Source organism: Macrotis lagotis, chromosome 2, assembly GCF_037893015.1.
Source record: "Macrotis lagotis isolate mMagLag1 chromosome 2, bilby.v1.9.chrom.fasta, whole genome shotgun sequence".
Lineage (NCBI taxonomy): Eukaryota > Metazoa > Chordata > Mammalia > Peramelemorphia > Peramelidae > Macrotis > Macrotis lagotis.
In genome coordinates this window covers 255,278,933-255,291,504 of record NC_133659.1, presented here as the reverse complement: position 1 = coordinate 255,291,504, position 12,572 = coordinate 255,278,933, and the positions used below count along the sequence as shown (strand labels likewise).

Here is a 12,572-nt window from a genome sequence, read left to right as displayed (position 1 = left end):
AAAGTGGGGATGAGTCACCATCATCCAGGTGTAATTATTGGAAAACAACTGGAGACATACAACAGCCTCATCTAGGCAACAAAGGATGGGCTTTAAAAAAAAAGACAACCAAATAGCAGATGACCCCCAATTCTGTCTTTTGGGCTTTGGAATGCAGGGCACAATGTTTCCCAATAAGATTTACCTGTGCTTGACCAAAGCAGAGTTTTACCAACTACTTAAGATAAATATAGAGGTAACTAACTGGTATAGCAGATTGAGCATTGAACTTGGAGTCACAAAGACCTGAATATGAATCCAGATTCTGACACTTAGCAACTGTGTCACCCTGAGCAAATCTTAATTTCTCTCAACCTCAGTAAAATAAATCTCTGTAAAATAAAAATAATAATAGCAACTACTTCCTGGGGTTTTTGGGAGGACCAATATAAACCCTAAAGTGCTACATAAATCTTAGCTACTATTTGTAAATTTATAATCATAGAGCTTAAAGGGAAGATTATCTAATCTGGAGCCTTTATTTTATGAATGAAGAAGCTGAGGCTCAGGTAAGTCAACTGATTTGCCCAGAATCACATAGTCATCTGAAATTCACAGCTAGGACCAAAATCTAGAATCTAGACCTTCTCATTCTTAGTTTACTAACTTCATTTTCCACTCTAGAACACTGGAATTGCCTCTGGGCAATTTTGCAATGTCATGGGAAAATGGGAACTTGAAATAACAAATATTCTGAGGTTGAAAGTTGACTGGATTGTCATTGAAATTTATTAGATTTATTTATTAGATTTATTAGATTATTGAAGACCAGAAAAATAGGGAGGGGATGGAAATCTGGTAAGAACTTGGAACTCACACAACATCATAGGATCATAGATTTGAATTAGAAAAGACCTTAGAGATCAGCTAGTCTAAACATTTCATTTTATAGGAAAGGAAACTGAAGTCCAGAGACATTCAATGATCTTCCCAGGGAAATATAGCTAACCAGGATCAGAGGCAGATTTTGAACTTGGACCATCCTAACCCCAATCTCAGCATGCAGATTATTATAATGTGAAAATTTAAGAATCTTTGAACTGAAGTTTTAGTGATTATTTAATCCAATTAATTTCATTTTAAAAGATGAGGAAACTAGGTCCCAGAGAAGAGAGGTGATTTGTCCATCTTCACAGAATTGTGAGAGGTTCACTCAGTCCAACATTCCATTCCCATCTTTTAAAAAAAAACAGGTTTCATTTGGGGTCAGTTTCCGAACCCTCTCAAGCAAGGCAACAACCCTAGGGACTAAGGTTCAGGTTCACCAGAATGGGTTTCACCTTCTGTCTTTGAGGCAAAGGAACCTGGACCCATCTATGGACCCATCAATAAACATTTGTTCAGCTCTTTGCTATGTATCATCACCGTGAAGAGAGCTGATGACACAAAGAAAAAACATAAAGAAAAGACATTTGTGTTCTATTAGAGGAGACATGTATACATGTGAGTCTAGATGAAATACAAAGTAGATGAAGGGTATTCTCAGATAGGAAGGCACTAGCTTTTGAGTGGACTTGGAAAGATCTCTTGCAGAAACTGATGCTTTATTTGAGTCTTGAGGTAAGAGATAGTAGTGGGGAGAAGAAAGCAGATGAAGCAGATTGCCTGGAAAATGTTGCTATCTTTAAGGAACAGAACAGTTGTGGTGAAAAACTGTAGAGCAGAGCACAGCTCTTAACATATCTGACATTTCTGTTGAGAACCAATTAAACATTCTTTGGATATAATAATAATAATAATAATAATAATAATAATAACGGTAACAGTCTACTCTACTCAGGGTACTGTGTGAAGTACTTTACAAATATCTCATTTATCCTTATAACAACCACAGAGGTAGGCGCTATTTATTTTTCAGATGAAGAAACAGAGTCAGAAGAATTGATGTTCCTAGGGGCACACAGCTAGTAAGTATCTGAGGCTAGATTTGAACTTAGGTTGTCCTGACTCCAGCCTTATCCTCTATATACTGTGCCATCTAGCTAAATCACTTATACCCATGTTCTAAGTACTATGGAGTGATGCAAATTGCCCTTGAGGGATCTCCCATTTTGGATGGAGAAGACTGACACTCAGTCTAGACTCAGAGGTAGAAGAAAAGATAAATATAGAACTAGTGCTCAGACAGAGCTGAAGGAGGGAAAATAGAACTGTGGTACTCTCATCAAGGAAACAGGAATATGAAGTTGGATTGAGAAACAGACCTATGAGATATATATCAGCAGAAGGGAAGGGGAGGATTTTAACAGAAAAAAATGGCCAAAGGAAAATCTTAGAGACATGATAAGTAGTTGTGCCTGGATAGAGTGGTTTCCAGGATTAGGGAATCTGGGCTAAGAAGAGTTAAATGATCAAGACAGAACTATATTTGGAAAGTCCTTAAAGCTTTAGCAGGGAAGTTTGACTTTGATATAAGAAACTAAAGAGATGTGTTTTGCTCAGGCAGTCTTCATGGTATACTAATATTTATTGCTCTGTAGTAGTGGATGGAGTAGTGGGGGAAAAGACTAGGAATAGGGAAGGTGGTGGTGAGGGTCTTGCTCTCCTCCAGCAGTGAACTGATAAAGGACTAGGCTAGGGTGAGCATTATAGAGATGAAGAGGAAAGGGTGTAGTGAAGAGACAAACATTGCAGAGAAAGGATGTATAGAATTTGGTGAGAATTGAGCAATAGCAAGATGGAGGCATGGAGGTGAGATGTTATTGACATGGTGAACTGTTTTGACATGTTTCTTACCTTTTTATATAATTTTATTTTTGAGGCGGAGTTTTCCTATCTTGTCTAAGCTGGAACTGCAGGAGTCACTCATGGGCTTGATCCCAATATTGATTAGTGCAGAAGCTTTAACCTTCCCTGTTTTTCCCATTTGGGTTGTTTTCCCTTTCCCTAGGCAACCAGTTGGTCCTATATCCTGGAGGACTCATCATATTCTTACTAGACTTAGTTGGATACCCAGGCAGCTTTCACCTTCCTGAATCTCAGAACTCTTGGACTAGAATGATCTACCAGCCTTTACCTCCCCAGCAGAAGAAATTCTAAGCATGTACTACCACATCATGCTCGGTCTTGACATGTTCATGTCCCTCAGGACACCCACCTCATTTGTACAAATACACACCTCTGAAACGCTGCAATAGTTTATTGAAATACAGAATGAGACAACCAGAAGGCAAGGCACCCATAGACATTTACAACAAAGAGGGATATACAAGAAGTGGCCTAACCTTATTCTCCACCCTATTTCATTCCATTAGTAAAACACCTTTTGTACACAATGGGAGGAGATCTGAAGCATCCATACAGTTTTCTTTGAAATGCATAAAGGTGTAAGACTTATGTGAAGTCCTCTTACCAAAGGGCTACAGGTAGAAGGAATTCTATGCTAAAATCAGTTTTGCAATTGCAAAAACCTCATCAGGAGGTTAACCAGAACTGGGTAACCCGGAAAAAAGAAAACAATCCTAGACAAAACCACACAAAAACAGTCAATCGCTTCCTGAAAGAGACAGCCCTGGATAATTTAACTCCCTAGTTTCCTAGCCAGGAGAGGCGAGGTATTGGAATTGTGTTTATATTTCCATTAGATTTCCAGGCTAAGGGAGTCATGTTTGTAAGCCTCAACCAAACTCTATCCAGAGAGATGGGTAAATTTCCCAGGTTGAACTGCCACTAGGGGATAATTGATGGTATCTAGAGGGTGATGGTAGAAGTGAGATGAGTAATACAAAGATGACAATACTATGATGAGTAGGATTTAACGGAGGATTAAGGTAGTTAGAAATGAGTCCTTAAATGGAAGTCAAATGGAGACCTGGAAATTAGTTCCCTAAAATGGGAGCCAAGTGGTAGGATGGAAAAGGAGATTTCACAGAATGTAACTTGGAAGAGAGAGGAGAAGGGTTAGTATACAGGAATGCAGTCTCAAGGAAGCAGTAACACAGACATTCCATTCATCTTCAGTTCTGTGGCAGGAAGTTGGGAGGGTGGGAATGTGCTTTTTTCATGAGGTCCCAGTTCTCTATGCAAAGCGGACAGACCGACTGCTCCCACAACTGAAGCCGAAGGAGCGGGGCTGGCAGGGGGCACAGGAATCAGGTGCCATCACTGTGTAGCTACCCCCAGAGGCAGAATGACTTGAGGTAATCTGGAGCCCTGAGGTGGTGCTGCAGGTGAGACCACCACAGGTCACCCCACCCCTGGAACTGCTGACACCTGTAGAATAAAAAATAGAGATGTGAAGGGACTGAATTGACTGATTTCACATATTTCCCCATTACAGCCTCCCCCCCAATCTTCAGAGTATGTCATATAATCAGCCATCACCAAATAGATGTCACATAGTCACATGGTTCATAGAATTTAAGAACTGGATTGGACTTTGGAAATCATCTTGTACAATGCCTCATTTTATAGATGGGAAAACTAAGATCCAAAGCAATAAGGTGATTTCCCCAATATCACTCACATAGCTAATTAACTGCATTAGGAAACAGGACTTCTAACTCAGGGATCCAGTGACCTAAAACTGCTTTTATTAGTATCAGAATTGATTGAGCATAGGAAGGCAGTGGGAAGAAGTGGTGAGTATCTTCCTTTGTTCTCATAATTTGCACTGCTGCCATCATCAGAAAGTTGTTCGCTGTAGCTTTACTTCCTGCAATCTACCCTCTTCTCCTGGGACCTCCCAAGAACCCTTCAGAACACATAATTGGAGACCCACTGAACTGTGTAGAATTGTGTAGACCCAGACTTTGAAATTGGGAACACCAACTTTGCCCTACAAGTCATGTCATCAAAGGGTTTGGGTGAAGGATACTTACAGACATTCACAGAGCCCACACCTTCACATAGTCTATGGAGAAAGGAAAAGGGAGAAAGGTTAGTCCTACACATCTTAGCTACCTTCCTATGGTCATGATGTCATCATAAGGCATTTATAGGGAGAGAGGGAGTGACTCTGCATGCTGAACCCTTTGGTGAAGGGTTATTTTTCTTGAATTTCCAAAACCTAAAGTCTCTATTCAAGTTTTATCTCCTGTTTAATCAAAATTTCTCTTGTAGTTGGACCTATTGTGTTTAGAATTAGCAGAGATGTCTGCTGATTGTAAGTTCAATGACCTGTAAGCAACCTGGTTTTCCTCCATATTCCATAATCACTCTTGGTAGGCCATGCCTCCCAAAATTTCACATTAGAAAATTCTTCATCTGTAACATTGAACTTTTCCACTGCAATGGTCAGAGATATAGTTGCATAATATTTTCATCCTTTTTATATTCTACATCTCTTTCACATGTCTCTGGCTGATCTCACCTGTGTTCCTCTCCCTCCAACAGCCTTTTGTAGGTGGCAATCTCAATATCCAGTCCCAGTTTGGAGTTCATGACCTCCTGGTATTCCTTCAGCAGACACGCCATGTCTTGTTTGGCCTTCTGCAGGGCACCCTCCAGCTCGGCCAACTTGCACTTGGCATCACTGAGGGCAGTTTCACCCTGCTGCTCAGCCTCTGCCACTGCAGCCTCTAGTTTACAGCGCTATGGTGGGAAAGAGTACAGAACAGAGAGAAGAATGAGAAAATATCTCTTGGTCACATCACAAGATACAGGAAAGAAAAAATGGTGGAGGGTTTCTGGAAGGAGAAGGATATGAACTGGGATAATTAGCTCAGAAGGGACTGAGAGAAATGGGGGAGAAAATAGGAAGTAAGTGGGTCTTGGTTTCTTGATTGTTTTCCTACAAGTTATACCTTTATCTAATTTTTATCCCACTAGGGCTTCTGTCAGACCCCACAGTAATGAAAGATTATAGGATTTAGAGATAAATATTGCTATCTATCACCATGTATAGACTGTTAAGTCTGAAGTCAAGAAGACTTGAGTTCAAATCTGGTCTCAGATACTTACTAGTTGTGTGACCCTAGACAAGTCACTCAAGTACTGTCTACCTCGGGTTTCCTCAACCATAAAATGGGGCTAACAATAGCATCAACATCAACTAATAGGATTAAATGAGATTTAGTTGTAAATGATGTGATCATTTACTGCATAGTTGTTTCTTTCCTTCCTAAGAGACTTTTAGAGATCATGTAGTCCAGTACTTCATCTTAAAGATGAGGAAAGAAAGGTTACATGACCAAGGTCATATAGCTGGTTGACTCTCATTTTATAACTCTTCAGGGTAGTATTTCAAAATTACTCTTGGCAGTTTGTCATAATTTCACATAACAAAGTTCTGTGTAATTCACCATAATCTCTTCTTCTGAAGTGATTAGAGATAGTTTCTGAATTTTTCATATATGAATTTATGGGGGTCTCCAACTTCTATATTCCCCCAGAGCTGAGTCTGTTCTCCCATCTCAAGGGTCAGTGAAAATCAATGACAACAATCTCATTTTTGTCCAACCCCTCCATAATGTGTGACATTGTTAAGTTTCTTAGGAACCCTCTGCTTTTCCCCATTTAGAAAATGAGTCCTGAGGAAATTCAAACCTGAGGCTTCCCACATAGATATATTGAAGTTGGATTAGGAAAAGTCTATATATGTCATTGGCTTTGGAAGAGAAAGAAGGAGAAGGGGGCATTTGTATTAGTCCCCCTTATCATTGGTACCTGGCACTTGGCGTTCTCAATCTCAGCTGTCAGCCTCTGAATAATGCGGTTCAGCTCATTCATCTCCTCCTTGGTCCTTCGAAGGCTCTCCCCATGACGAATCACAGTGGCTTTCATTTCCTCACACTGCAGGAGAAGATGGAAATGATTAAAGAAACCATTCCTACTGTCAGGGACAGGGACACTTGTAATTCTCCTGCTCAGAACCCTAGATGAATCTTATCACTTCCAGTCATGTCATATTCTTTATTTTGGATTTCAAGACCTTTCTACCCACTGTCACCATCTGATTTTGCTTCCTCCTCTCCATCACTTGCACCTATCACTTGACCAGGTAAACCTTATACCTGTGTCCTCCAATTAAACTTCTCTCACTTCTGAACCTTCAACTAAAGTTATTCCAAGCTTTGGGCAACTTTCACTTTCTTCTTCTTCTCTTTAGCCTTTAAAGTAGTGTAGAAAAGTGAGCTATTATACCACCATCCCTCCCTGCACACATCTGACATAGGCTCAAGTATCTGAAGCCATTGACATACCTTAGTTCGGTACCAAGATTCAGCCTCTGCCCGACTGCGGCTAGCAATGTCATCATATTGAGCCTTGATCTCAGCCACTATGCAGTCCATGTTCAGGTCACGGCTATTGTCCATCTTGACAATGACTGAAGTGTCTGAGATTTGTGATTGGAGGACCCGGATCTCCTGTGGGGATCAACAACCAATACATTCAGGTCAGTCCCTCTCACCTCTAGAGCACAGAAGAAAACTCTCCCCAGGGACCAGTCAGGGACTTGAGTCACATCTGTTCTACACATGTACTTATATACAAACATGTATATAAACACATGTGTACAGATATGTATCTTCACATATAGCCAGTCACATTCATCCAGCCATGCACACACACACACAAACACACACACACACAGAGGGCTAAACAACCAGACTCATGTACTCACATGGACTAAAAATAGAGAAAGATACAGGCATATATATATATATATATATATATATATATATATATATATTATATACATACATACATACATACACATACCTAGTCACACATGTAAATATATACTACCTATGTCTTGCTTGAAATGATATTTATCATGTAATAATGTTCTCAAAACCAGAAAGATCTGGATTCAAGTCCTGACTGATACATACTGACCCTAGGACCTAACTTTCCAAAACTCTACATTACAGATCAGGTGTCAGCCACCCATATTGGTAGAGGTTACATCCTTCCTTGGGAGTTTCTGACACTAGATGAAATCACTGATCTACTAGACTCACATTCATAAGCATAGAGAAGCAAAGGGATGTGTAGAAGGTTGTGTTCACAGGCTCATGACCATTATGACTTGCATTCACTTAGCCATGTTCCAGCATCCTCTCACATGCACAAGGACACCCATCTACCCTCTAACAACTGACTCCCCCACAAGCCCAGGACTGACTGACCAGCTCCCTTCCCATGCCTCTCACCTCCTCATACAGGGATTTCAAGAAGTTGATCTCCTCTATCAGGGTCTCAACATTGGCTTCCAGGTCAGATTTCCGCAAGTAGGCACAGTCCACATCCTGAAAATGGGGAGGAAAGGGAGAATAGAAGCATGGGATGGCAGACCTCCCATAGAAGCCCTTTGGGTTCATGGGTTCAACCCTAAAGAGGCTGCCAGTAGGACTGGTGTATTTGTCATGTCCCTTGGTCCACTCACCTTCTTTAGCACCACAAATTCATTCTCAGCAGTGGCCCTGAGGGCCACCTCCTCTTCGTACCTGGGCATAGGGAGACAAGATCAAAAACTGAGGAGTGGCCCATGTTTTGACCTAAGCCTCATAACCCCAAAATTAAAGCTCCTTCTCACACTACTACCTGGCTCTCTTTAATGTTCAGTCCTACATCTATGGATGCTCTGCAAATGCTCAGTTTGGAATGATAAGTTGTGCTCCTGTCTGATAGCCAGGGAGACCTAAGTTCAAATCCCACCTGGGACTCTTGGTAGCTATGTAGTCCTGGAAAATTATTTAATATCTAAAGACCCCAGACAATTTTCTAAAATTCTGAATTCGATTGTGGTCTCAGATAGCTGCTAGCTGTGGAACCCTGGACAAGTCCTTTAAGTGCTATCTGCCTCAATTTCCTCAACTGTAACTAAATGACATCCTATTTGTAAAGCATTTAGTACAGTGTTTGATATATAGTTGGTGCCTAATAAATGCTTATTGCCTTCCTTTTCCTTTCCCCCAAATTGGACAGGTGCTGATATGCATTGGTAGAGGAATATGAAAAGACAGTGTGGTATAATCAGACAGGGATTCAAATCCCACTTCTGATACTTCCTAGTTGTATAAGTCTCTTACACTTATACTTAGTAGCTGTAAATAAGAGGTTAAATGACTAGTTGGATAAGTCACTTAATCTCTTAAAGTCTCAGTTTACTCATCTATAAAATGAAAGGTTGGACCCATCTTCTCTTAGTAACCTTCTAGTTTTAAATCTATAATTCTATGATCCACTTCAGGCTGGATTCTCTGTTGACACCAAGGTTCCTATTTTTCTTGGTAGCTGCCAAAGAGAGCTAGGCTTAGGAAATACAAACTCAATTACAGGAATCTCAATACATTGGAAAGTTCATACTTCTCCAGAAGAAGGGATGTCAGCCATGGAACTTAAGAACCATATAGAAATAGGTTTTGTATTACCCAATGCTTGAGACAAACCATACCATGGGGAATCCCCCTCTATACATAGAAGGATTGGGAGATTTTTTTCCATAAAATTGACTTGGGAAAGTCACTAACTATTGAACTCTGTGGGTCTTTAGAAAATTAATCCTTAGTAAAATTCTAACCTTACCTCTGCTAAAATTAGTTCCATATACTGCATTACTCTTTTGTTGACTCCAGTCATGAAACAAGCCATGTGCCCATATTTTCTCATGTAATTGAGGTAAAATTGCAGCTAAGGTCTACATGGTCCAAGATTGCTCACACAATGAACCTCCTTCCCCTCAACAGGTTCCTTGCTGACCCCTCTAAGTCAAGTTGTCAAAAAAAAATGTCAAGCTTCAGAGTCACCTCCTGAGGGGACTCTCGTCTCCCTCTCCTCCTAATACTCACTTCTTCTTGTAGCCCTCCAGCACCTCCTGTATGTGATTGAGCTCAGAAGACAGACGCCCACTGTCAGCCTCCACACACTCCAGCTCCCGCTTGAGGGTTTCTATGTAACCATTAAACAGGGGCTCCATGTTGCTCTGGCAGCATCTCTGGTTCTGGTAGAAGTTCCATTTGGTCTCCAGAAGCTTGTTCTGCTGCTCCAAGAACCGAACCTGCAACACAAAGTAGAGAAAGATCATGGGAAAGCCCGGAGTCAGCCACTGACCAAAGGAGAATGGACCACACACACTTCCTTGCCACAGTGTAAAGTTGTTCCCTAACTGCCCTATGTTTTCTTGAGAAGGAAAATACAAAAGAGAAGTTTCCACTGCAGGTAGGACAGGCTCCTACCTGGTTGGAGTCAATTGAAGAATCTATACATGAGAAGATTCCTCTGGACTGATATTATCAGGTGCCTTTAAATATTCTTACAGAGCATCATCAAACACAGTGGAATCTTTTTTTTTGTTTGTTTTTTGTTTTTTAGGTTTTTGCAAGGCAAATGGGGTTAAGTGGCTTGCCCAAGGCCACACAGCTAGGTCATTATTAAGTGTCTGAGACCAGATTTAAACCCAGGTACTCCTGACTCCAAGGCCTGTGCTTTATCCACTGCGCCACCTAGCCTCCCCAACACAGTAGAATTTTAAGAAATGTCTGTTAAATCATTGGACATTTCATCTTATTATTAGTGAGACTGTTAGGGTCACTACTGCAGAAGTGGCATCCAGATTGCCACCAAGAAGAAAAGTAGCTCATCATTTGACTCTTCCTAGCCTCCTTTCTGCTTCTGGTCACTGAATAATTTAGCAAAATTTAGTTTTCCATCCTTCTGATCAAAGGTAGAAAGGCATCCCCCAGAAAACAGGAAGAATTTTTACTTGAGAGACAAGGCTAGACCTAAAATTAGCAAGTTAGAGGATAGTGGTTTGATCTTTGTAGAAAAAAGTATTTCCACCTCTGACACTGTATTTGGAATCAAAGGACCTAAGTCAGAAGGGCTTAAATCTTTGCTCTTCAGTTATCTCCATGATTTTGGACTATTTGTTGTCTCTCTTGATATCTTTTCCCTTATTTATAAAATGATGGTGTGGTACTGTCTTACTTCTACTATATCTTCCAGTTCTAAATATATGAAAAGCTATTAATCATTTTCTAACCCATGCATGCAGATTCTCAGCTTCTTTATCTTTAGAATAGAGATAGTAATATCTATTCTTCTTATCTCATTGGGCTACTGTGAGTATTGGATGGGATAAGGACCAAGACACACACACACACACACACACACATATATATATATATATATGCATATATATATGTATATATATTATGACAAAAGTGTTAATGCCTTGCCCAAGGTCATACAGCTAGGCAATTATTAAATGTCTGAGACTGGATTTGAATTCAGGTCCACCTGATTCCAGGGCCAGTGGCCTCTCCTCTGTGCCATCTAGTTACCACCTCCAAGACCTATATTTTAAAAAATTTAAGTGCTATGGCAATTTGAGATATTGTTAGTGTTTTCTGCTTTCTAGGTGTGTCTCATCATTTTCTCCACGAGATTTGGAGTTCCTAGAAAACCATGTGTGTGTGTGTGTGTGTGTGTGTGTGTGTGTGTGTGTACATAGAGAGGAAGAGAGAGACAGAGACAGAGACAGAAAGAGACAGAGACAGAGACAGAGAGAGACAGAGATAGAGACAGAAACAGAGAGAGAGAGAGAGAGAGAGAGAGAGAGAGAGAGAGAGAGAGAGAGAGAGAGAGAGAGAGAGCTTCTAGATTATTGTACAGGGCTCAACTCTGCATGAAAGATGGGAGGCAGTATGGTGCAACCCATCACAGAGTGGGGCAGTGATTTAGAGTATATCCAGGGTACATGTTTCAAATTCTAGCTCTACTATTTCTTTAAGCTGCCACTTTCATCTAGAAAATAAAGAGAATGGATGAGATGACCTGAGGCCCCTTCTACAAAAGGGTCTATATTTCCTATCCTGGTTCCAAAGGGGCTAGGAGGCGACACTGACCTTGTCGATGAAGGCGGCAAACTTGCTGTTGAGACATTTGATCTGCTCCTTCTCCTCATGCTTCACACATTGGGCGTTGGGGTCGATCTCCAGGTTGAGGGGGGTCAGGAGACTCTCGTTGACAGACACGGTGGTGATGCAGGGTGGGCTGGGCCCACACACTCCCCCGGAGCGATAGCCAAAGCTGCGGCTGCAGCCCATAGAACGGTAGCCTCCCATGGAGATTCGGGGGCCACAGGACCCCACATTACACAGGCTCCTGCTTCCAAAGCCAGTAATGCCCCTGTAGCAGGACACCCCACGGTAGGGTGCAGCGCTGATGCAACAGCGGTTGCCGGTCTTGGGGGCCACAGCTGAGCAGGAGCTGAAGTTTCTTGTGATACTACTACTACATCCTGAACTGATACGATAGGAACGGCAAGACATGTTGCTGGTGGAGTCCGAGTAGTGGAGACTGGAGAATGGATGGTTACTGGCAGCAAGAGAGTGGGACTCAGATTCCTTCTATCCTCTCTGATCCACCTGGGTCCTTTTATTAGTGGGCAGAGGTGGGGTTGGCTGCATAAAAGGAGTGAAAAGGCATTTTATCTTGTTTATTAGCTTGGGGAGTTTGCCAGCAACTCCCCAAAGACTCATCTTAATGGTGAGCTCAGAGGCGACTCAGGGGCGATGTAAGAGTATTGAAGATGTTATTAGGAACACTGGGTGTTTGCACTTTTCATCTTCAAAGCTCGTTTACAT

At 41.4% G+C, this 12,572-nt stretch overlaps 1 protein-coding gene across 1 annotated transcript; it reads right to left on the bottom strand.

The window, feature by feature from the left end:
• Positions 1–3,173: 3,173 nt before the first annotated feature.
• LOC141511630 (keratin, type II cuticular Hb5) lies at positions 3,174–12,292 on the bottom strand. The gene is made up of 9 exons (XM_074220748.1): positions 11,832–12,292; positions 9,774–9,982; positions 8,369–8,429; positions 8,136–8,231; positions 7,182–7,346; positions 6,646–6,771; positions 5,351–5,571; positions 4,860–4,891; positions 3,174–4,251 (listed from the first exon to the last, which is right to left on the bottom strand). Exons 1-9 carry the CDS (start codon positions 12,255–12,257, stop codon positions 4,058–4,060), a joined length of 1,530 nt encoding a protein of 509 aa, XP_074076849.1. The 5' UTR covers positions 12,258–12,292; the 3' UTR covers positions 3,174–4,057.
• Positions 12,293–12,572: the final 280 nt, after the last annotated feature.